The following is a 25,484-nucleotide window of genomic DNA, read 5'->3' on the forward strand; positions in this document are numbered from 1 at the left end:
TTAAATGATTAATGATATTTTTTATAATATGATTGAATCCAAGTTGCATGAATTCGTGGTAGTGGCCACCTCAAATTTTGTCTTGAAAGGCTTGATTTTTCTTCGAATGGCCATCTTTATTACATTTTTAATATAAAAAATTAATAAAATAGCATAAAACCTAATAATTGTCGTTTTGTGGTCCAATTATGCCTTAATTAATAAAAGAGATATATGAAGCTTTTGATGATTATTATAATGTGTAGTCCCCTTTCGGACTTTACTAATGTTGTTTTGTTAAAATATCCGACATTGTTGTCTTAACATTTTTGTTTCCTTTTCGTCTTAAAAACAACTAATAAAGTATTTGTCTTGTGTGACACCGGTGGCCATAAACAAACACAATCCACATAACAATGATAACAATGAAGAATGTTAAAGAAATAAAAAATCACAAATATCTATACGTTAATGTCGATGTCATATAAGCATTAGGATATTCGGCCATTACGGGTATGAGTATAGATACGGGTATTTCGGTACGCAATATCCGTTTGGAATACGTAGGAGGTTTATTAGAAAGTTCAGCTCGTGTGTATTTTCAAGTGGGTATTTCGGTGCTTGGTGTCCGTTTCATATTATGATTTATTTTGGTATAGCTTATTGATTTTATTTTTGGTTGTGGTATTACGATTTTGGTATATAGTTTATTGAATGCTGGTACCTACCAGTATTCACACCAATTTAGTCAATTTGGTATATGTCACGTTCCGGTATCCGGACTGATTCAGCTTATTTGTTACTCGTACCAGTAACGATACCAAGTTCAATTGAGATTTGAAAGAAAATTACAAAGTGGCACCAAAGTGGATATTATACTGGAATACCCATACCATAAAATTCGGTATGACACTCGATACCCAATTTTACTAATTTTTGATACGAATACACTATCAATCTCATATCTAGACTAGATATCCAAGTTAGATAAACTGTAATCAGTTAACTAAAGGCTAGTTAGTCCAAAGATTTGAAAAAGGTAAATAATATTAATAAATATTATATTCAGTTTCATGTACTAATTTATAATTTTAACAAAAATAAAAATTCATTCCATTCCAAAAGAAATACTAGTATTTCCTCTTGGTGTCGAATTCCTCATACGTATGCTTTCTTAGGTCATGATTTGATCAAAGTGTACAACTCGTCTCCGATTGACAATAAACAGATCTCGTAAGAGATTATCATGACAACTTGTTCGTGCATTTGGAAGGCTAGAAACAAGACTGTTTCTTAAACAATTGTATTTGGTTCACAAAGTGTTAGAGAATATAAAGACTTTTAGCTATCTTTGGATTAAAAATAGATCCCCTTGTAAGTCTTAAGTCTCCTACGTGAAAAGATTAATTGGTGTAACTTTTCATTTTAACCGTTTGTTGTCTCTTTTGCCTAGAGTGTCTTGCTATTTGTGCATCTTTAATGAAAGTCTCCGTTAAAATAATTAAAAAAAAGTTGTCACGGGAAAAACAAATCAAAATTCAAAACTGGACTAATGAAACCAAATTAAGCATGAGGATGGTCAAAAGTCAAACGTTGACTGTAGAAAAATTCTACCTGTAGTTGTCATTTGTCAATGAAACAAATTCCTTCCAAAGAAACTTGGACTAATGAAACCAAATTCAACATAAAGATCTACAAGTAAACAACTAACATTTTCATTTTGAAAACCTAATTAGCAGCATAACAAACAAGTGTTCCTTGTTCTTGAAGTATCCCTATCTTCAAGCCCTCGCACGAACGACCTAATCGGTAGGTGTTCAGAGGCATATGTCATAAAAGATGCCAAAACTAAACCTCCAGCAACCATCAAACTCAACCTATCAATAGTAAAGATAAAAACCTTAAGCATATATTTCATAACATAAAACTCAAAACCATGTCACACTTTAATATAATAATATCTACCTCAAAAATAAAGCGGTAATTCCAAAAATGCCAGGCGTTAGAGGGGCGGCAACCGCCAGAACCGCCATTACTAACCCATAATACCATGGTGCAACATCACAAGATACCCTCTGATGACCTGCATAACCAATTTAAATCAACTTAACGATGATTTATTATTTACAGGCATTAAAAGTTGGAATCTTTTTTACGAATAAATAAACAAACCTTTTTCAGAATCGTAATCTGAAGCTCCAGGACTGCGATTTCCAGTTTGATTAGCCACCATTTTTCCCCATTTGTATATCATGTGCAAGTAACATCCAAATAATAAAAAGAATATTGTAAAAATCCATTCATACATTAGAATCAAACCGGTCCACGGCTTCACTTGTCGAGGCACGACTGAAATACCAAACCCAAGCGACACGACTGCAGCCACAAAACAAACCAATACAGAAATCCCACCAAGATAGCCCGGTACCATTGAGTGTGCACCATTAGCAAACTACAAACCACAATTACAAAAAAATGTTAGTACACTTTAACATGTTTTTATAAGAAAATAATTTATAGTATTCTGATTAAACCTGTTGATTAGAACTATTCGTGGATGAAGATACTGTCGAATAAGCAAGCGCACCTCCTGATCTGACCTTATAATATATATGTCTAGCGTGATCACATAACGAACGCGTCTACACATATGGAAACCGATCAAGATTTAGATAATGAACATAAAGGTAAACTTGAAAAAGAATTGACAAGGCTAACCTGTATAAAAGATCTGTAATAACAAAACAGTAAAATGAAAACCGGAAGCAAAAACAGGAAGTTAACTAAAAGATCATCATGAGGGTTTCTTCCTCCTCGAGTTCCCGGTAGAGATTCTTCTAAATGTTCTCTAACTTCCTGTTAACTAAGGTAGCATTAGAATATTATCATGTAAATATTTTTAATTTACAGTAAAAAAGAATACCTGCCATATATCAACAGGTTTTAACAGCCATGATGTCCACCAATCCCATGGTTTTAAAGGGCCAAGTGTGTAGTGTATAAGACAAAGTTCTTTTTCATCCACCATCCACTGTATAATGCACAATATGATGATAAAAAAGTTAACAAAATTACTAAATTTGTTACATAATTAAAAATGATCGATACCTTGTTAGCAAGCATGTAAAGTCCAACATCTGCATTGTATATAGTAGAAAGTCTCTCCATTTCTGCAACCGGTTTATTACTCAACTCTTCGGTAGAAATATTAGGGTTTAAAACACGCGCACTTGGAAATCCAGCATAATAGGCATTGAGAAAACCTTGATCACCTAACAAAACAAGAAAATCAACAAAATGGGACCAACATATCAACATATGAGGATAAAGGGAACATTCTACCTCCTGTATAAGAGTACAATGTTGTCACTTTGCTCACCATATCCTTAAAAAGTTCTTCAGATGGTTCAACTACCATAACACCTGAGTTTAGTCTCTCTGAATGTTTTAAGTTTGCACAGAATTTCCCACATTTGAATAACACATCAATGTTCTTGATAACTATTGTATCAGCATCAAGATACACCACTGCAGTAGTTTTAGTATATGTAATCAGTATACATGTCAATTTTTTTAAAAACTTCAATGGTTTCTAGAAGAGATGAATATGCTTTGGTTTCTAGGCGATCCACAATTTAAAATGGCGAATCCTAGCATTGTTGCAGACTATGTCAGGGATCGTCATTGAGTTGGACAACTCACACATTTCAAATGGAGGAATCGCTATAAAACACAATATGTCATTTCAAATAAAGGAACCACTAGAGTAATAATTAAATTGTACAAGTCACGTCTCATCTAGCATCTTATCTGACTTTGCACTGTTCACAATCCGCCATTTGAAATGGCGGATCCCATGTGTTTCACAGTGGTTCCTTCATTTAAAATGGTGGAACACAGAGGAATTGTCCAACTAACCAGACAAACACTGACATAGTCTGCAACGAAGTCATGATCTTCCATTTGAAATGGAAGATCAGCTAGACACCAAAGCATATTCATCTCTCTCCTAGAAACCACACCGCACCATGTGAATTTCTAACATTTCAAAAAAAACATTCTACATTTGTCACTCTAGGCAAATCCGACATGCTAACATAGCCGAGAAGCTAGGTTTTAAAATCATATTCAAATATCTATTCAATTTCCTTCAAAAATGCAGTAAAAAAGAGTTGTGAATCACCTTTTTCATAATCAGTCATGTTGAATATCTTAAGCTTTGTATAGACACCCCAAAACCGTGTCGGTCGCACTTGATTAGGGTTCTCCATTAGACTAATAGGCTTCACAATCCAACCATCAGCCTGTAAATCAATTGTAACAAGTTAATTATTTTAAAAAGACTGAAACCCCTAATATATTAAATTGTAAATAAATAAAGGGAATTAAGGCAAAACCTGGAGAAGAGTTTTGGCGTAATCCGAAACACCATCGGAGACCAAAACAACCATCTCTTTGGTGGATCGGGTATCCCGGATCGACTTCCCGAGAACGCGTGCTCCCAGCACGAATTCATCTCCATATAAAAGGGTTACATACGCTTCCTTTGATTCGGAAGAAGCCGAAACACATGCATTTTGATTCAAAGCTGATAAGATAATAATCAAAACAAAAAGGGTTCCTCGAAATAGACCTCAATTTCATATTATCTGTCGATCAGAATCTACTCTTAACAGAAACGTAATAATGAAGTTTTTAGGTTATTTAAATCTGTAACTGCATGCAACACACGTACGTCACGTTGAGCGCGCCATTTGACAGATTATATTTCATGGAAACATCCAAACGATTTACAATGAAGTGGCAGGTAAGCGGGCAACAAGCTGCGCCGCAACCCCCATTTGACAGATTTGGATGGGAAATTAACGTTGGTATATATATATGTTCTTCGTTTGATTTTTGTTCTTCGTACGATCGTATCTGCAAACCAAAAAAGAAAACATCAATTTTTCCCGTCGTATAATTTACTAACAAGTCTATGTACATTGTATAATAACGGTAATTGGGCCCACGTTTTGTTTATTTTCTTGAACGGGGATACAACTTGACAGCCGTTGTGCCACCACAAGAGCAGAACTCTCTGGCGTAACACACACAAGTGAGGGATATTTTGGGCACACGTTCTACATGTTTTTCCTATTTAAATTTAAATTATTTATTACTTAATAAAAATAAAAATTAAAACTGCATTGAAAATGGCCATAGAGCACCATAACGGGAAGTTTAAAAAGGTTGTCACGTGGTTAATTTGTTATCGGGCGTCTTTCAACAAAAATGTAGATTTCTCTCTTCTTCATGTTCAACTAAGTTAGCCGAATTTACTCCCGGCCTCTCTCCTTTATGTAAGCTAAAATATATTCAAAAACATGCATTGAGAGGCTTAGAACATCTCCAATAGAATGTTTTTAATTGTTTGTGGAGGAAAAAGAGGGTGACATAGAGGAAAGAGTAGGTGAGGTGGAGTGACAATACGTGGGATGAAGTTCTTGTGTAGGAACGACCTCAGACGAATTGTGGGAGCGGAGGGAGGAGAAATGGCGTTTGACATAGATTTTTTTGGAAGAAAAGAGTGTTTTGAGAGAGACATGCTTGTTAGGATATTGGTTTAGCAAAACACACAATGATTTACGTGGTTCGATCTTCGTGACCTACGTCCACAAGTACAAGATATGAACATGCAGAACGTAGTTAAGACTAGAGAGTTTATAGCTTAAGCAACAAAAAACATGAACATACAAATACAGGGATGGGTCAAAGACCTAATATACCTTCAATCTTTGTTAAACTCAAAACATATCTTCAACTAACCTGGCTTAAAACCAAGCCCGAGCCTCCACAATAACAATGATAAAAGTATTTTTTATTATTTTGTTTGAATCCTAATCTAACAATTTTTAGAACCTTTGCATCAGGCCTTGATTCTTTATTCCAATTCTAAATTTGTACTTGAATAGTTAGTTTTACAAGGCATAAAAGACACTAAATTGTATTTACCTGCATGAATGATGTTGCAAATCTTGCTATACAGAGCTACGACTAATAATCTTGTGTCTTGATTTCAATCGAGTCACGTCTAAGTGAAAAAAATGCTTCTGGTTCTAGCCGGGTTGACTTAAAACCACCTGATCTTATGACTAGCATTTTAGCTGATTAAAATATTTATTTTTAATCACTTAATCTTTTTTATTTTACATGATATAATGATTAAAGTTTCTTTGTTTTTTCAAAATTATAAAATCAAAAGTAGTTAAGTGTTTTGTCACACTTTTTATAAGTTAAAACGTTATCAAAGCAACTTATATTGATCCAAATATCCAATGAAGCAGATTAATGTGCAACTCCGCCACTTAATTATTTTTGCATAATTCACCTACCACCCGACCTGCAGATTTATACCAGACCTTATTTAAAAGTATTCCCTAAGATTGCCTCCACATCCACCTACATACCTGATCCGAAATGGTAAACTGGATGACTCAAGGATGCTGTTTAACAACTCGAAACAGAGAAATATGCCGTAAGTTTTTGAAAGGTTCCCAAATGATCAATCATTGTCACTCACTATATTACTCAACAGTATCATCAAATATACAAATGATAAATCCCAAAAAAAAACATTGCACAACATGGCTGAGTCAGGTTAGTAAGTGAGTTTAGACAGGTCTAAATGAGAGACACATTAGTATGCCTGCTGAAACTTTAATCTTCGTTTAAAACACAATATTATTACCTTCATAAGTCATAACCATATATTTTAAAACAAGACAATTTAGGCAGTTGTGTGCATCAAAAATAAATTTTGGATTTGGCATACATATGGTGTTGGCTTAGGTTGATTGGAGTATTTATAAATTTCCATCTCATGTAGCAAAAACCAATAAACCATTATGTAAAGCTCAAAGATAAATAAATTGAACAATGGGTAACGTAGCAAAACCTCCGTGCATCATAATGTTAATAAAATGAAAACTGCAATTTGTTAAAACTCTAATCTTTACTCGTGACTTCATACTCGCCCTAACCGATAGATCCCAAAATCCAACGCATTAGAATACCATCAAACCCGTACATTTCTTGAAGAACTGTTTAGATATTAACAAATGACTTAAAAACAAAAGAAGGGGGGGGGGGGGGGGGGTGGGTGGGTGGGTTAATAAGGTGATAGAAAAGTGTACCTTATTCCTTTATGAAGCTAATTGCTTTTCCTTTGCTAGGTAATGCCACAAACAATGAAGAAGAAGGTGACACGATCTTGATATTGGTATGGCCTTGATCTTCTTGTTGAAGTAGCTTTTCATATGTAAACTAAAAAAAATAACAGAAAAAAGGATAATATCTCTACTTAATTGCAGTGTACAACAGACTCTAAAACAATGTTAAGTGAAATAACGGATAAACTTTTACCATGACAAGATCACTTTGTTCTTCAAACTCAGTTAAAAGAGAGGTTGATATTAAAGTTAGAGATCGAGGACGGCAACAACAAAGTACAGCATCCACAAAAGCTATCTGAGCCGATGATTCTTCATGGGCATCTAGTTGTAGCTCAACATGCTCGAGTTCATAAGGTGACAACTCAACTGCCTTTGGTTTTCCTAACTCAGTGAATTTCTGCAAGTGAATTAATACAAGGGCGTGATTGGGATTAAGTTTGAAAACAACTTATTGGTTTATTGGCTTTCATAAAAAGCTATTTTAAAAATAACTTGTGGAATTTAGAAAACTGGTTTTTAACTTTATCAAAAAGTTAAAATAAACGGATTTTGTAATTGCCAAATATTTTTTTAACTTAATGTATATTTGAAAAGGCTAATAAACCAATAAATTGTTTTCAAACTCAATCCCAAACATGGCCTGAATATGCGACTTTGATTGTAATTCGGTGTTACAATCAATATGTAAAACGAAGTTAGACAACCACATAAACACAAAATAGGGCTTTCAAACTTAGAACAAACTTTGTTGTTATTCTAGACTTCTAAAACAAATGACTTAAAATTTTGTTTCGAAAGCCCTTCTTGAATCAGTTATGTAAGTTCTGTTAAACAACCAAGATCTTGATGACCCATTTGTTAATTTGCTCTTTTTGGTACTAGGCCTCAAAATGTTACCTGTAGATTTTTAATTTTTGTTTTATTAAAATTTTCTATAAAGACTGACATCCATGTATGTTTTTGAAAAAAAACACTTATAAAATTATTAAAAAAAACTTGTTTAGTAGCATAAGATTTTGTTTAGTCAAACAAGCCCAAACCCAACATCAAACTTGATTAATTTATGTAATTATTCACAGCAAACTAATACATGAATGATTTGACCAAAGAAACAAACCTGAGCGGTGCGAATATACAAGTTCAAAGCCTTGAACCCATTTCTCTTACCCAAAAACCGCCTCAACTTGTGGAACCAAAGAGAACCTACATGGCCTTTGGGATAACATAGCATAGATGCTTTCGTAAGGGTTAAGCTCCGTAGCAAAGACTGATCCGAAAGACTACCAGAGTAAACAAATAAATCCAAATTGGGGGTATTGAGCTCAAGATCTTCCAAATCACAGTCTATCATCAATCTTCTCAAAGAATGACTTGACAGCTTCAACACGCTCTTGCATGGTCGTAACGAAACCAACCTCAAAATATCAATGAACGGGAAGTCGGATAGGAAGTCGGTAAAATTATTTGGTTTTTCAGACAGACACCCCATGTAAGTAACTATTGTTCGTTTTTCGCTTGAAGCAAAGTTCACCCGTGGCGCTCCTCTTCCATACCAATTAATTAGTATAAGAGTATATAGATTTGGAGCTTCAATATCTATTCTCTCAACTGGAGTGTTATACCAAATCCAAACATTTCTAAGATTTTGATGCCCCAAAGCACAAAAGCTGTCGAAGCCATTACACTCGACTATACTAAATGTTTGTAGTAGAGGACAACTAGTGGTCAGATGCTTGATCACTTCATTATCTATATGAACATTATAGAGTTTCAAAAAAATCAAAGAGTTAAACCTGACACCATCAACCATCAAGGAAGAAGGCAGCTCACAACTACGTAAGGTTAAAGATTTTAACACGGAAACAGATAAGAGAGTGTTTGGCAAACGGTAATTTGGGACATCTGTATAGTAGTGGTTAGTAGTATCAATCTCCAACTCCTTCACGCCATTCTTAAGAACTCGTTCAACGCATCTGTTAACAATATCTAATTCCTCAAACTCTTCAATAGTTGTAACGAGACGGAGTCTTCGTGCAGCGACATTATGATGGCAAAATCTAGACGTGGTGTACTCTACATACTTTAAGAAAGTTTCTATAGATATAAAATAATAGTTATCGAAATGTAAATCTGGGAATGAAGCGGTGAGGTGAAACCAGGTCTTAGACAATACACTCATCCGAACAAGCTCTTTCGGAGTATTAAGAAATGAGAGGATGTGATCAACAATGTTTGTAGGAAGCTTCGAAATCCGGTCATCATCCATAGAAACAGACGGCGGTGGAAATCAGTCGTTAGGGTTATGGGTTAGTTTGATTTATTCTTCGGTTTACAACTATATGTTTAATTCTTACGTTATTTTAAGTAGGGGTAGTTTTTATTTTTTTTATCAAACTTCTAGCAAAGAACTAGAGTGTATTCGTACGAGTGTGAATGAGTTAAGATGCTCACGAGTTGCTAAAGAATGGTTCATTAAAACTTAAATTGAGCATGTATAAGCGCTCGAGCTCAAGTTTATATATAAGTTTGTTTGATAAATGAGCCTTAGCTCAAGCTTCACTTGTCGTGTTCGTGTCATCTCGTCAGCCTAAAGAAGCTTATCACATATCTAACTTTTATTTAGCATACTAAATATAGATTTATAATAATTTGTGTGATATATAAAAGTTGTGACGGAAATCATTAAAACTTAAATTGAGCCTATAGCTTAAATGAGCTCGAGCTCAAGTTTAAATATAAGTTTGTTTGATAAATGAGCTCGAGCTCAAGTTTAAATATAAGTTTGTTTGATAAATGAGCTCTAGCCCAAGCTTCACTTGTCGTGTTCGAGTCATCTCGCCAACCTGAAGGAGCTTATCATATATCTAACTTTTATTTAATATACTAAATATAGTTTTATATTAATTTGTGTGATATATAAAAGCTGTGGCGGAAATTAATATGTAAATATTATGTCTTATTTAATACGTAAAATAATATATATATATATATATATAGAAAAATAAATATAAATAGTATTAAAATAACTATAAATAATCAACGAGTCAAACCTGTGATAAACTCGAATTTGAAAAACTACTTACGAGTCAAGCTCGAGTTTCAAAAATAAACCCACCCCACTAACCTCATTAAGTTTGTCTGTTAAACCCATCAGCGTGCCCATCGCGTTAGGGGCAGTTTTGTCCCTTTTTTTCCAAATACACCCAACCCCTCACGTGAGGGGCATGTCGATGGGTCTAATGATAAGGCTTAACGGCGTTAGTGTAGTCGGGTTTAATTGCAAGTGAAATGAAACTTAAAGGACAAAAATCGCAAATTTAAAATTATTGAACTACAATCACAGATTTATACAAACCACTTGAACAAAAACTCAAAATGAAATTTGATCCATATCATAAATGATAAGTAGGCCAAACCAAATCAAATGTACCATGTAACAAAAGAAAACCAATGGAGCATATTAATGTGCAATTCCACTTTTATACTTTTATTGAATTCTACCATCTCACTTGCAGATTTGCATCAGACCTCAATTAAAAGTATCCCCTTCGATTGCCTCCAACATCCGCATATTGAATAACAAAATCACACTTGATCCGAAATAATAAACTGGATGACGCAAGGATGTTGTTAGACAACTCGAAAGAGAGAAATATGCCATAAATTCTTTAACGGTTCCCAAATCAGAATGTCACTATATTATTCAACAGTATCATCAAATTATAATCCCTTTGTTTCAAAATAAATGCAACATTTGACTAAATACATGGCTCAATAAGAAGAAAAAAAAAGTTGACTGTTCATCAAATATATAAATCCTAGAGAAAATATTGTTGCTGGGATCTCTTGCTCAACACTGGCCTCCTTATTTTTAGCTTGGCAAATCCTTCTTTAAGTTTGTGCTCGCTTGCAATCAACGTTCAATATTATGCTAATACAGTTTTTCTTTTTGCTATTATTAGCTGCAGAGTAACCAAGTAAAACGTTTCAGCCAAGTTAAAAGGCAACAACTTCTATGTGCAATAGCTCTTTTTGAACTTTAATTCACAGGTAAAAGTCAGCAATCATTTAAACCAAGTTAAAAGGCAACTAACACATGAAATAATCAGCAAGATGGCCGAGTCGGGTGAGTTTGAACGGGTCTAAATGAGGGACACATGAGTTGGCCTGCTACGACTTTTATGTCCGTTAGAAAAAAAACATAAAAAATGAATAAGTTGACTATGATTAAAAACACAATATTATTACATTCATAACCATATAATTTGAAATAGAACAATTTGTTGGGTTAATCTTAACGGGTCAAACTGAGTCATGGGTCATAAGTCTCTATTTGAATTTGCATGATAACCAACACAATTTAAGAGGCTGCGTGCATTGCAAAAACACATCAAATACAGGCTTAAAGATAAATAAACTGAACAGTGAGTAATAAAGCAAGCCTTCCTACAACATAATATATAAAAAACGGAAACTACAATTTGTTAAAACTCTAATCTTTACTCGTAACTTTCATACCCTCGTCCTGACAGATAGATTCCTAAGTCAAACACATCAGAAAATCTTCAAACCCGGGAACTTTTAATTGTATGCTCTGCTTCTTGGAGAACTGTTTGGATATCAACAAGTGAAATAAAGAATGTGTTATACTTGTGTCTATAAAGTTAACCTGATAAAAAAGTGTACCTTCTTCCTTTATAAAGCTAATTGCTTTTCCTTCGTGAGGTAATGTCGTCAACAATGAAGGAGACACGATCTTAATATTGGTATGGCCTTGATCTTCTTGGTGAAGTAGCTTCTTGTACGTAAACTGAAGAAATATTCAAACACGAAAAAGAAAAATGGTAAATCTACTTAATCGAAGCATAAATCTAATACAATGTTAAGTGCAATGAAAGTGAAATATAACTTTTACCATGAGAAGTTCACTTTTTCCTTCAAAATAAGTTAAACGAGAAGATGATATTAAAGTTAAAATTCGAGGACGGAAACACCAGAGTACAGCATCCACAAAAGCTATCTGACTACAGGTGTCTAGTTGTAGCTCAACATGCTCAAGTTTATAAGGTGGCAACTCAATCGCCTTTAGTCTACCTAACTCAGTGAATTTCTGCAAGAGAATTGGAATGAATATTCAACTTTGTTTAATTCTAATTCGATGTTAAAATCAATATGTAAAACGAGATTAATGAACCACATAAACACAAATGACTTTATTTTGAACTTCTAAAATAAATGACTTTAAGATTTTGTTTAGAAAGCCCTTCTTTAATCAGTTATGTAAAACAACAAGATCTTGATGCAGCCATGCAGGGCTGGCTCCGAAAATTGGAAAAAAAAATTTGGCCGAAGGCAAAAAATATTTTTGGCCTAAAGTAAAAAGAGTGTTTTTTTTTGTTTAAACAATTTAAATTTTAAATTGGCTTCCTTGGTTATGGTTTGGGTTGTTTAAAAACTAATGTGTAAAAATAGGCTAAAACATATCTCAAATGAGCCTAGAACCCATAACCTTTTGGTTGGGAGTCATACCCCTTTGCCACTTGACTAAGTTGGTTGTTATATAATTTTGTTAAAACATTAAGTATAGATATAGTTTTTTTTTATAAAAATATATATAATTAAAAATAAATAAAATTCCGAGCCTATGGCCGTCGACTACCCTGCCATATGCCATGGCCGGCCTTGTCTTGATGTCCCATTTGCTACTTTTGGTAATGGCCCACAATTGGCTGCCTGCTGCTATTTAATTTTTGTTCTATTAAACTTTTCTATAAACAATAAACATCAATATATGTGCTTGAAAAAACACTTTGTACGTAAAACTTGTTTGATAACATTAAATCTTGTTTAGAAAAAGAAGCCCTAACCCGACCCGGAACTTGATTATTTTATGTAGTTCACAACAAACTAATACATGAACTGTTTGGTGAAAGAAACGAACCTGACTGGTGCGAATATACAAGTTCAAAGCTCTGAACCCACTTTTCTTACCCAAAAACAGCCTCAACTTGTGGAACCAAAGAATATCTATAGAGTCATGGGGATAACATCGCATAGAGGCTTTCAAATGGGCTATATTCCGTACCATAGACAGATCCAAAAGACTACAAGAGTAAACAAATAAATCCAAATTGGGGGTACTGAGCTCAATATCTTCCAAATTACAAACCGAGTGTACCATCAATCTCCTCAAAGAATGACTTGACAACTTCAGGTTGTTGCCTTTACTTGGAGCCATCAAACGAAAATTTTCAACGAACGGGAAGTTGGATAAGAAGTCGGTAAAACGATTCAAGTTTAATAATATTTATAACAAAATACTTAAATATCATGATTCAAAAACCATCAAACAGAGCCCAAAACATAAAGTAAAAAATCAAAAGCTACCAATACATACATTGTCAATACATGACTGTCATAATTCAAACCATCCGTACATCATAATATCTATAAAACGGAAACTGCCATCCCTACATCAAAATATTTAAAGAACGAAAATGCAATTTGCTAAAGATCTAATCATTTTTCATACCCTTAACCTAACAGATGAGAGTCCCAAATCCAACGCATCAGAAAATCTTCAAACCTGCAAACCTTTAATTGCCTGTTCTTCTTGGAGAACTGTATAGATATTAATCTGTTACATAAAGAACGTGTTATGCATTTGTCTATAAAATTAACCAGAAAAAAAGGTGTACCTTCTTCCTTTATGAAGCTAATTGCTTTTCCTTTGCTAGGTAATGCCGCCAACAATGAAGAAGAAGGCGACTTGATCTTAATATTGGTACGGCCTTGATCTTCTTGTTCAAGTAGCCTCTTATATGATAACTGAAAATTAAAAATAACAAAAAATCTCAACTTAATCTCAGCGTACAACAGATTCTAAAACAACGTTAGGTGTAATACAAGTGAAATAACCAATCATCTTTGTAAAAAAAAAATTTTACAATGACAAGATCACTGTGTTCTTCACAATCAGTTAAAGGAGATGATGATATTAAAGTTAGTTTGAGGACGGCAACACCAAAGTACAACATCCACAACAGCTATCTGAGCCAATGGTTCTTCATGGGTGTCAAGTTCTAGCTCAACATGCTCGAGTTCATAGGGTGGCAACTCAATGGCCTTTAAGATCTCTAACTCGGTGAATTTCTGCAAGAGATTTGGAATGAATATACAACTTTGTTTGACTGTAATTCACTATTAAAAATCTATAAGTAAAACGAATATTTTATATGATAGTTCACAACAAACTAATACACGAACGATTAAATCAAAGAAACAAACCTGAGTGGTGCGAATATACAAGTTCGAAGCTCTGAATCCGTTTTTCTTGTCCAAAAACAGCCTCAACTTCTGGAACCAAAGAGTATCTACAGAGCTATCGAGATAACATTGCATAGATGCTTTCAAATGGGTCGAATGCCTCTTTATAGACTTACAAGAAGTACAAGCGTAAACAAATAAATCCAAATTGGGGGCACTCAACTCTATATTTTCCAAATCACATAATGAAGATAACTTTAATATCCTCAAAGATTGACTTGACAGGTGGAGATTGTTGCCTTCGTATGAGGTAGCGAAAGACATCTTTTCAACAAAGGGGAAATTGGATAAGAAGTTGGTAAAACCATTCGAGTTTGGTAAGGGATGGCCTTGGTAAGACACTTTTATTAGTTTTTTGCATGAAGCCAAGTTCATTTGTGGTGCTATCGTAATCTACTATTACAAGTTTAGACAGATTTGGCGCATCAATGTCTATTCTATCAATTGGAGTGAATGCTTAAAAAATCAAAACTTTTTGAAGATTTTGATGCCCATAAACACAAATGTTGCACATGACAATATAAAATATTTGTAGAAGAGGGGTGAGATAGGTGATCATTTCATTGCCTATATGGACTTCCAAGAGTGCCAAAAGAACCAAAGACTTAAACTTAACCACATACATCAAACATCAAGGAAGAAAGCAAGTCACAACCACGTATGGTTAAAGATTTTAACACCGAGACAGATAAGAGTGTGTTAGGCAAACGGTAATTATGTCCTTCTGACTGATAATTAATCGTAATCACCAAACCCTCCACGCCGTTGATAAAAACTAATTCAAGGCATCTGTTAACAATGTCTAACTCTGCGGATATCTGTATTGAGATGAAACGTGCGTGCAGGGAGATTTTGCCATGGTATACTCGACATACTTGAAAAAAACTTTGTCGAGATATAAAGTTATCGATATCGAAGTATAAATCCGGGAAAGAAGCGGTGAGGTGAAACCAGGTCTTAGAGAGTACACTCATTCGAACAAGCTCTTCCGGAGGGTCATGTTTCTGAGTAAGAAACGAAAGTATGTGATGAACAATGAAATCAGGCAGTATTTATTTGATGATACAATAATTAACAAATTTACATTTATTTGGGGATACATAGACAAATAGATAGATATTACCTCGGTGAGACGGCGCCGGAGATACACAAATCCCTGTGAAAGATCGGATGGCGGCAGCAAAATGGAGTTAGGGTTTTGAGTAAGGAGCTATTGGGGGAACTATATGTTTCATGTATGTAAGGTATGAGCCTAGCTAGAGCACGACTCGTTTAACTTACACAGAATGTTCGGTTTGTTTCGATCTCTACATTTAAAACTCAAGCTCGACTCGTGTATATTTTTCCAAGCTTGAGATCGGCTCATTTGCTATTTCTTAATTTATTTATTTATATTCATAACTATATTTATACAATTTTTTCAATTATAATTTTTGTATTTAAGATAATATATATAAAATGGTTATTTTTTCATAATATTAAATATATTACTTAGTAATAATTACAAAATTTATGTTATAAAAATTATGTTAATGGCAGCTCGTTTAGGCTCACGAGCCGGACTCGTTTAAGCTCAGCTCAATCGAGTTTTTTCACAAACCGATCTTGAGTAGCTCACGAGCAGCTCGGCTCGTTTGCACCTTTAGGTTTTGGTAAATATATATGGCTAATTAAAAGGTAAACTTAATTAATTCTCGGAATATATTATTTTGTGTGATTCGTAATCATCTAAAAAGCATTAAAACCGATTAAATGATTGTAATTAATTAATGATTGTCCTACGTCATGTGACAACACAAACGAAGTCGATGCAACGATTAGATTGGCTCCAATCTTAGAAAAATTGAGTTTTAGAGTGGTGACAATACAAAGGAAGCAGATGCAACGTTTAGAAAACCGCTCCATTCCCAAAAGGTTCATTTGTTGTAAATTAAGAAAATAAGAAAAAGCTTTTAATCGTTATGAAATCGCTACATAGAACATAAACAAAAACAATATATATATATATATATATTGAATGTGACTCAATGGTAGAGCACTCACTTTATTAGTGAGATGTAGGAGGTTTAAACCTCACTATCACCAATTTATATGGGAGATATGAGGGATGACCATGGCTTGTCAGGGTTCGAGTCCCGATCTCACCAGGTTTTACCAGCCCCTCGTTTTAGTGCCGTTTGGCGGGCGTGGGAATCGGGTTTTATCCGGGGAATCCCTCATTAGGTAGACCGTTAGGGGCTCCGTCCGTCCGGACTAGTGGCCGGCTCGGGCTATGGGGGCCGCGTACGGAGTACCCGGCGTTACTTAGTTGGTCGTTCCAAAAAAACAAAAACAAAACAATATATATTACTAAATTAAAGAAACCGCTTGTAATGTCAAATCTCAAATTAAAAAATTTAACATTCATATATTTCATTCTCGAGCTCATTTTGCACCCATAGGTTTTGGTAAATATAGATGGCTAATTTAAGATGGGTCTATAAAAAAGTTAAAAAGATATGAGAAATGAAGATAATCCATTTTAAGATGGGTCTATAAAAAAGTATACTGAAAAGGTAATTGTCTCGTTTAAAAGCTCGATTCAGTATTTTAGTCAATCTTCAAACAACTATTATTTATTTCTTCTTTCACTTTGTTGATTAACTTAGTAAAGTAAAAACACTTTTTATTTTTTGTTTTAGTTAATTTTAATTGTTTGTTTAGTTGATTTAGCTAAAAGAACATCATTCCCAAAATTTATCTATCAATTGTAAAACCTCCCACATCTCCTTTCTTATTTCTATCTCTAACTTCTTTTAAAAAATTTTGTTTTAAAGTTTCATTTTGGTCAATATTGATAATTCTAAAAGTGTAATAGATTAGCATGGATAAGGTTGTTTACGACAAGCAAAACCGAGCAAGGGCTTGCTCATTGCTTGGCTCGTTTACAAATCAAACCGAGCCCATCAGCTAAAAATCAAACCGAGCCAAAATCAAACGAGCATTTTTGGTATGTAGGTTCATTCAAAGGCATGGTTTGAAGCACCAAGGTCTCTTGTTCTTTATTCTACAAAGAAGCCTTTATAATCAACGTAAGAGGATGACGCGATGGCTTCATTTTCAGTTCATGTGACTTTGATTTCAAATTAGTTTCCTGTTAACAATTTGTTTTTAAAACCGTATAGTCTATTGTGTCGCTTTAATACCATTATTAGCCAAATAAATTAAACAATGAGTAACGAAGCAAAAGCCACCAATATATATATTGTCAATACATGATTGTCATAATTCAAAACCATCCCAACATCATAATATTTATATCCCTGCATAATATTTATAAAACAGAAACTGCAATTTGTTAAAAGTCTAATCTTTACTCATAACTTTCATACCTCATCTTAACAGAAAGATTCTTAAATCCAACGCATCAAAAGATCTTCAAACCCGCAAACCTTTGATTGTCTACAGCTTCTTGGAGAACTGTTTGGATATAACAAGGGAGTACATATTAGAATTTGTTATACATGTGTCTATAAACTTAACCTAATAAAAAGGTGTACCTTCTTCCTTTATGAAGCTAACTACTTTTCCTTTGTGAGGTAATTCCATCAAAAATGAAGAAGACGACAAAGAAGACACGATCTTAATATTGGTATGGCCTTGATCTTCCTGTTGAAGTAGCTTCTTGTATGTAAACTGAAGAAATAAACAAACATGAAAAAAAAAATGGTAGATATACTTAATTGTAGTGTAGAACAAAATTTAAACAATGTTGAAGTGCAACGAAAATGAAATAACATATAATATTTGTTAAATATAACTTTTACCATGACAATGTCACTTTGTTGTCCAAAATCAGTTCGACGAGAGGACGATATTAAAGTTAGAGATCGGGGACGGCAACACCAAAGTACAGCATCCACAAAAGCTATATGATCATGGTGACGGTAGCCTAGTTGTAGCTCAACATGCTCGAGTTCATAAGGTGGCAACCCAATTGCCTTTAGTTCCTCTAACTCTGTGAATTTCTGCAAGACAATTGGAATACAACTTTGCTTGATTGTAACTCGGTGTTAAAATCGGTATATGTAAATTGAGACTGTTGAACCATAGAAACAGATAATGGTCTGGTTAGGGCTTGTTGTCAAACTAAAACAAGCCCTAACCAGACCCGAAACCTGATTATTTTATATAACTTTTCACAACAAAATTATACATGAACGATTTGATCAAGGAAACGAACCTCAACCTCAGTGGTGTTAATATACAAGTTCATAGCTTTAAATCCATTTTTCTTGCCCAAGAACCGCCTCAACTTGTGGAACCAAAGAGCACTTACATAGTCATCTAGATCACATTCCATGGATGTTTTTAAATGGGTTAAATGCCTTTCCATAAACAGATAATAGAGACTACAAGTGTAAACAAATAAATCTAAATTGGGGGTATTGAGCTCAATATCTTCCAAATCACATTCTGACTGTACTATCAATCTCCTCAAAGAATGACTTGACAACTTCATGTTGTTGCTTTCACATGAAGGAAACAAACTAAAATCTTCAACGAATGGGAAGTTAGGTAAGAAGTTGGTAAAACCATTCGTGTTTGGTAAAAGATGCCCATAGTAAGTCACCGTTCTTAGTTTCTTGCATGAAGCCACATTCATTCGCGGTTCCCCTATTTCGTCACAATCTACTATTACAAGTCTAGATAAATTTGACATTTCAATATCTATTCTCTCAACTGGAGTGTCGTAGTCAATCCGAACATATTCAAGATGTTGATGCCCATAAACATGAAAGTTGTTGAAACCATTACACTTGATAATAAAAAATGTCCGTAGAAAGGGGCAACTAGTTGTGAAATATTTGATCACTTCATCGTCTATATGAACATACCATAGTTCCAAAAAAATCAAAGACTTAAACTCGAGAGCTTCAAGCATAATATGAGAAGGCAGCTCGCAACGAGTTAAGGACAAAGATTTTAACATAGAAACAGATAAGAGTGTGTTAGGCAAACGGTACTTTGGGAGATTTGTCATGTAAGTAATATCAACCAGCAACTTCTCCACGCCATTCTTAAGAAGTAATTCAATGCAACTGTTAACAATATCTAATTCTGCATGTTCTTTGATAGTTGTATCGAGATAGAGGCTGCTTCCAGTGAAGTTATGACGGCAAAATCTAGACGTGGTATACTCGACATACTTAAAAAAACTTTTTCGGGATCTAAACTCATTGATATGGAATTCCAGAATCCGGAAAGAAGCGGTTAGGTTAGACCAGGTCTTAGACAACACACTCATTCGAACAAGCTCTCCCGGAGTACTAAGAAACGAGAGTATGTGATCAACAGTATTTCCAGGAAGCTGCGAAATCCGATCCATCACTCCTCCGCCTACAAAACGGAAATCAAAACCGAAAGAAAAATAGAAACATTATTTGACGGTGTTCATTTGGGTAAAGATGTTAACTACCTCAGAGAGAGAACATGAGATACACAAATTTTCTACCTGTGAGATTACCAGTGGCAGGGAAGTCAAAGTGGGGAGTGATGGATTAGGGTTTATCGTAAAGTCTGGTCCAGCTGTATCTACCCGACTTTGAATAAAGTGTCAAAATCATCCCTGAGCTTTGGTCAATGCGACTTCATTCAAAATAATTATTTGCTTTTTTTTTTCAACTAGATCATCGAGGTTTCATGTTTCTTGCCAATTACATCTAACTCGTTAACTTCATCAGTTTTTAATGCTAAGTCCGTGAGTATTTTGGTCTATTTATTCACTTTTTAATTAATTTATTACTTTTTTAAATCCATTTATGCCTAAATCCTTTAATCACAATAATAATAATAATAATAATAACAAGATGAAAAACTATGGGTGAACAAGAAATGGTTCGGAACCGCCAGAACCGAAGAGCCATAATTGAACCGGTGTCTCAGAACCGCTAACGTGTGTAACCTTACGGTTCTCGGTTCTGAGTGCTCGCCTTAAACGGTTCTCGGTTCGGTTCGGATAAAACCGATGGTGCTAGACATGGAACCGAATAACCGGTATATTAATATCTTTTTAAATAGATTTACTAATTATCATTAATCCTCAAACAAAATGATGTTAGCCAAAAGTTCAAAGGATAATTCATTTACAAATATTCTCGAATCAATTATTAGATGTGTTCATTGACCTAAGCATAATGACCAAGTAAGTTAAATACAAGGTCGGTTTTAGGGAGAGTAAACTAAAGCTAGAGCTTTAGACTCCCACTTGGACAGGGCCTCTAGTTTAAACCAAAGATAGACAAAGAAAATACTAAATGATATAAATGAACCTTAAGTTATTTGAAAAGACAAACATATGCGTGTTTAGTTGTTTTGATTTGTAACAATAAAATTCGAAAAAGACCTAATTTCTCATTTCATTCCAGACCTCCAAAAGGGTTGGGCCAACCCTACACATAAATCAACTTATTATGCTCCAACTAATAAGTGTCTTGGAATAACAACCACGTATTGGTGATGAGTCAATGATACGTCTATAGTATGGTAAATCAGTCGATTTCAAAGGTAAAATTTCCTCGAGAACTAGAGTAGCTAATAAAGATGGTAAAGTGAAGATCCATTAAAAAGGTCTCTTAAAAACATTAGACATAATGGTTCCCGGAAAACGTCACATAATGAGAATAGGTTGGTAAAATGAGCATAATAAATATTTCTTTTAAATATTTCCCTCTTCACACGTCACCACAAAAACTTGTAAGCCAAAAATAAGTTGAAAACACCCACATCGTTGCGGTGTGAAGGCGTTTTGGTGATACAACGCGCCTTTTGTTTTTTTTTGAATGACCAACTGGTGGTAGGAGGCTTTGGTTTTTCAGTTGAGATCAAAGTTTGATTCTCACTTGTGTCACTTTTAATAAATTATGTCAATAAAGAGTTAGAGCTAGGCCTTATGCAAGGTTATCAGTTCGAATCCCGAGCCTGCCCAAATTTTTATCCCAATATATGTTATGTCAGAAGTTCCGCTCTGTGGTAGGAAAAAGAAAAAAGGACAAATGGTATATATAAAAGAAAGTCCGACTTGATGGTGATTCAGTTTCCAAGTCATGATCCAATGGAGCAGATTAATGTGCAATTTCCGCATAATTCTACTACCCCACCTGCACATTTACACCGGACATTATTCAAAACTTAACCACCAAATTACTTCCAACATCCGCATACTGAACAACAAAATCACACACTTGATCCGAAACAGTAAACTGGATGATGCAAGAACCCTGTTTGACAACTCCAAACACAGAAACATAATAACCTGGAACTCAATGCTAAGCGGGTACGTAAGACGGAAAGATTTATCAAATGCACGCCAACTGTTCGATGAAATGCCTGAAAGAGATACCGTGTCTTGGAACACTATGATTTCGGGGTATGTTGGTTGCGGGTGTACCGAAGAAGGAAAACTCTTGTTTGATACAATGCCGTGTCGAGATATTGTGTCCTGGAACACGGTTATTAGCGGGTACGCGAAGAATGGACGGATGGATGATGCGTTGAGGTTATTTGATCAGGCGCCGGTTAAGAATGTTGTTACTTGGAATGCGATAGTTACCGGGTTTTTACAGAATGGTGAGTTGACGAAAGCGGTTTGGTTTTTTAAGAAAATGCCGGAGCGGGATGCTGCGTCGGTTAGTGCGCTTGTGTCGGGTCTTATAAACAATGGAGAGTTGGATAAAGCCGGAAAGATTTTGCTTGAAACTGAATGTGAGAATGATGATAGAGTAGATATGGTTCATGCTTATAATACTTTGATTGCTGGCTATGGTCAACGAGGAAGGGTAGAAGACGCCAGACGTCTTTTTGATCAAATACCGTATCGGAAAGATTGCACCAGACCCGTGAGGTTTAAAAGAAACGTGGTGTCGTGGAATTCGATGATTATGTGCTATGTGAAAGCGAAAGATGTTTTATCTGCCAGAGTTTTATTTGACGAGATGATGGAACGGGACACGTGTACATGGAATACAATGATAAATGGTTACATTGAAGTGTCGGACATGGAAGAAGCTTATAAGTTGTTTGATATAATGCCAAACCCGGATGTATATACATGGAATTCAATGATTTCGGGGTATGCTGAGATGGGTAAAGTGAAAAAAGCTCGAGAATTTTTTGAGAAAATGCCGGAAAGAAACCGGGTTTCTTGGAATTCGGTGATAGCTGCGTGTGAGAAAAATAAGCAGTATAAAACAGCAATAGAGTTGTTCATTAATATGCAGTTAGAAGAGAAACCGGATAGACACACTTTGTCTTCAATTCTGAGTGCTTGTAGTGAGATTGTTGATATTAAACTCGGTATACAAATACATCAACAGGTCATAAAGATTGTTGATCCGGACGTACCATTAAATAACTCGCTTATTACCATGTATGCGCGGTGTGGAGCTATAACGGAAGCTAGGGCTATCTTTGAGGAGATGAAATCTCGTAAAGATGTTATTTCATGGAACGCTATGATTGGTGGATACGCATCTCATGGATATGCAAATAAGGCCTTGGAACTTTTCGGTGTAATGAAGGAGAAATTAGTCAAGCCAACGTATATGACATTTATATCTGTTTTAAACGCGTGTGCGAACACAGGCTTAGCGGACGAAGGGCGTATGCATTTTAAATCTATGGTTAATGATTATGGTATTGAACCTAGGGTTGAACATTATGCCATACTTGTGGATATTATAGGTCGGGCTGGACAACTTGATAAGGCTATGGATGTGATTAAAGCTATGCTAATTGAACCCGATAAGGCAGTGTGGGGTGCGTTATTGGGTGCTTGTAAAGTGCATAATAATATTAAGTTAGCTCGGGTTGCAGCCGAAGCATTGATACGTCTTGAGCCTGAAAGCTCGACTGCGTATGTGTTGTTACATAATATGTATGTTGATATTGGACAATGGGATGATGCAACAGAAATGAGAAGTTTAATGGAGAAGCATAATATTAAAAAGGCAGCAGGGTACAGTCTGGTGGATTCAAGTTCCAGTTGATTTAGACACATTTAATTATGTTTGTTGTTGCAACATCTTATTGAGGTACTGTAATGATTCAACTGTATGCTAATAATAATTTATAGATTTTTTTTTTCAAAATTTTGAAGTTGTCATTCGCGAAGATTACCTGGTGGTTTCTCTCTTTCTATCCTTTCTTTTGGTCTTTACTCTTTAGGATGATTGGTCTGCCACCGAAGTTAATATGGTTTGATGCAGATACAAGGCTGAACAATCACTGCATACTGATGCGGTATGTGATACCTATGAGTAGGCCTGGCAAAGGGGTCGGGTCGGTATGGGCCATGGGAACGGGTTGAGGCCAGAATGAGTTCGAGCCAGAAAGGGTTCTAAGCAAATTAGTTTGGGTCAAAAGGGTTCTAAGCAAAATAAATTCGGATCAATCCGGGCCGTTCTGAAAAAAGTATCAATTTGGTTGGGTTGGTTTGCCAAATGGAATCGGGTTAAAGTGAGTTGTTTCTTAAATAAAATGATTCTGTTAAGCAATATGATTCAACCCATTTTCTGAAAATTGGGTCGCAATTGCCACCCATATTTATGAGATTGCTACAGCAGCCGTGTTTGTATAAAATCTAAATATTTAACAATGATATTTCTTTTCATTGTTCGATCTATTTAGATGATTTGCTTTACATCATTGACAATTCCATTCGAAAAGAATAACTCTGATGTCAACTTGCTGCTGTTATAAAACCTGCTGCTGAGTTTCTCCTGTAAACCAGGATATTACTCATGACAGTATGCACGGTTCGTATTATGGGGATGCTGTTTTGGTGGATATTGCTATAGGATGTGATTGGATGATGCCAAACATAAGATAATCTACTAGGTTGATTTATTTGATACAAGAAAAACTTGTATAGGATGTGACTAGATGTTCTCAGAGTTAACAATGGCAACTTCAAAGATGGCTGAATATATTAATTTAAAGTCAAGCAGCCTGTTCATCTTCATTTTACTTCTGGTATCCCGAGATTCTTATCGTGCATGTTGCAGTGCTTCAAAGAAGTTGAATAACAACTGATAAACAAAGGACTAATACGAAAATCCTCAAGAAATATGATATAGTAAGCCGACTTCAGTTTTGATCATTGAAGGGCTCGAGTATGTGAGGCCAGACTCCAAGTGTCCAGCTTGCAGAGAGGTTAGTTCAACTTATGATATATAGTCTTTATATTTGACTATAAAAAAATATTATTCAATAAATGTTAAAATAGTCATTTTGGGTTGAAAACTTATCAAAAGCATTGCAGGGTTCCTTTGATCTGTTTCTTTGTTATTGCAGAGTGGAGTGTATGATTAATCAGTGTGCATGTGTGAACTAGGTTTGTCCTTACAACAAAGGTAAATGTGATTCCTTTCATTATTTATTATTATTATTATTATTATTTTTGCGATGAAACTTGTTTCTTTTTTCTAATAAATGGGTGTAAATAATAATATGTAATTGATTTACAAAATAGTTAGCCACTTTAATTAAATATTTAATTTAGGAGGTCAGTGTCCTTTAAGGGCAACCGTTTATTCAAGTTTTTATAAGAGCATTCTCAACCCATTCTTTAAAGTTGTCAAACCCATATAATTTAGGGTAAATTTTAAGAAAGCTATCAAAATCACCTCTCCAATCCATTCTCTATTATATGGATGAGTTATATGGCAACTAAAGTAAATCCCTAAATATAGGGACTCATTTTTTATCCATACCATATAATATATATCTCAATCACCATTTACTATATAATAAGACAAAAGAGAAAAAAATAATAAAGAATTAATTTATGGATATGAATAGGGAATAGAATGTGGAAGAATTTTGAAAAATGATAGATAAATTTATGGAATGATGTTTTTTAGCTAAGGGGATTAGTTTTCATACACCCTCTTTTTATGTAAACTATACTTTGCATAAAATTAACTG

General features: G+C 34.7%; 4 protein-coding genes, 1 long non-coding RNA gene and 1 pseudogene across 5 annotated transcripts; 1 reads left to right on the top strand and 5 right to left on the bottom strand.

The window, feature by feature from the left end:
- Positions 1 to 1,561: 1,561 nt before the first annotated feature.
- Positions 1,562 to 4,570, bottom strand: LOC143535562 (inositol phosphorylceramide glucuronosyltransferase 1-like). The gene is made up of 9 exons (XM_077029783.1): positions 4,377 to 4,570; positions 4,163 to 4,283; positions 3,322 to 3,507; positions 3,088 to 3,251; positions 2,903 to 3,010; positions 2,698 to 2,835; positions 2,514 to 2,621; positions 2,152 to 2,431; positions 1,562 to 2,062 (listed from the first exon to the last, which is right to left on the bottom strand). Exons 1-9 carry the CDS (start codon positions 4,428 to 4,430, stop codon positions 1,941 to 1,943), a joined length of 1,281 nt encoding a protein of 426 aa, XP_076885898.1. The 5' UTR covers positions 4,431 to 4,570; the 3' UTR covers positions 1,562 to 1,940.
- A 3,665-nt stretch (positions 4,571 to 8,235) lies between these two features.
- On the bottom strand, positions 8,236 to 9,469 carry LOC143535563 (F-box/LRR-repeat protein 25-like). The gene has a single exon (XM_077029784.1). It carries the CDS (start codon positions 9,457 to 9,459, stop codon positions 8,263 to 8,265), a length of 1,197 nt encoding a protein of 398 aa, XP_076885899.1. The 5' UTR covers positions 9,460 to 9,469; the 3' UTR covers positions 8,236 to 8,262.
- Positions 9,470 to 11,227: 1,758 nt separating this feature from the next.
- On the bottom strand, positions 11,228 to 13,486 carry LOC143535616 (uncharacterized). Its single transcript, XM_077029825.1, has 4 exons — positions 13,135 to 13,486; positions 12,109 to 12,303; positions 11,880 to 12,003; positions 11,228 to 11,802 (listed from the first exon to the last, which is right to left on the bottom strand). Exons 1-4 carry the CDS (start codon positions 13,429 to 13,431, stop codon positions 11,759 to 11,761), a joined length of 660 nt encoding a protein of 219 aa, XP_076885940.1. The 5' UTR covers positions 13,432 to 13,486; the 3' UTR covers positions 11,228 to 11,758.
- Positions 13,487 to 13,522: 36 nt separating this feature from the next.
- On the bottom strand, positions 13,523 to 15,022 carry LOC143535617 (uncharacterized). The gene is made up of 4 exons (XR_013135740.1): positions 14,481 to 15,022; positions 14,141 to 14,345; positions 13,892 to 14,021; positions 13,523 to 13,814 (listed from the first exon to the last, which is right to left on the bottom strand). It is a non-coding gene; the product is annotated as an uncharacterized LOC143535617 (long non-coding RNA).
- Positions 15,023 to 17,861: 2,839 nt separating this feature from the next.
- On the bottom strand, positions 17,862 to 20,044 carry LOC143535564 (F-box/LRR-repeat protein 25-like). The gene has a single exon (XM_077029785.1). The coding sequence runs from the start codon at positions 19,885 to 19,887 to the stop codon at positions 18,709 to 18,711; it is 1,179 nt and encodes a 392-aa protein (XP_076885900.1). The 5' UTR covers positions 19,888 to 20,044; the 3' UTR covers positions 17,862 to 18,708.
- A 1,559-nt stretch (positions 20,045 to 21,603) lies between these two features.
- Positions 21,604 to 23,667, top strand: LOC143535565 (pentatricopeptide repeat-containing protein At1g62260, mitochondrial pseudogene; annotated as a pseudogene).
- Positions 23,668 to 25,484: the final 1,817 nt, after the last annotated feature.

This window comes from Bidens hawaiensis, unplaced genomic scaffold, assembly GCF_021521415.1.
Source record: "Bidens hawaiensis isolate Kalapana, Puna unplaced genomic scaffold, B.hawaiensis_p1.1 tig00010569_1, whole genome shotgun sequence".
NCBI classification, from domain to species: domain Eukaryota; kingdom Viridiplantae; phylum Streptophyta; class Magnoliopsida; order Asterales; family Asteraceae; genus Bidens; species Bidens hawaiensis.

Excerpts from the sequence above, each read along its gene's own strand:
- LOC143535562 (XM_077029783.1), bottom strand. The coding sequence starts at position 4,430 with ATGGTTGTTTTGGTCTCCGATGGTGTTTCGGATTACGCCAAAACTCTT. Across the intron at positions 3,252-3,321 it reads ATTGTACTCTTATACAGGAG|GTGATCAAGGTTTTCTCAAT; the intron begins GTAGAATGTTCC and ends TTGTTTTGTTAG. Across the intron at positions 2,432-2,513 it reads CGAATAGTTCTAATCAACAG|TTTGCTAATGGTGCACACTC; the intron begins GTTTAATCAGAA and ends TGTGGTTTGTAG.
- LOC143535563 (XM_077029784.1), bottom strand. The coding sequence starts at position 9,459 with ATGGATGATGACCGGATTTCGAAGCTTCCTACAAACATTGTTGATCAC.
- LOC143535616 (XM_077029825.1), bottom strand. The coding sequence starts at position 13,431 with ATGGCTCCAAGTAAAGGCAACAACCTGAAGTTGTCAAGTCATTCTTTG. Across the intron at positions 12,004-12,108 it reads GAAAAAGTGAACTTCTCATG|TTTACGTACAAGAAGCTACT; the intron begins GTAAAAGTTATA and ends ATATTTCTTCAG. Across the intron at positions 11,803-11,879 it reads TAGCTTTATAAAGGAAGAAG|TTCTCCAAGAAGCAGAGCAT; the intron begins GTACACTTTTTT and ends ATATCCAAACAG.
- LOC143535564 (XM_077029785.1), bottom strand. The coding sequence starts at position 19,887 with ATGGATCGGATTTCGCAGCTTCCTGGAAATACTGTTGATCACATACTC.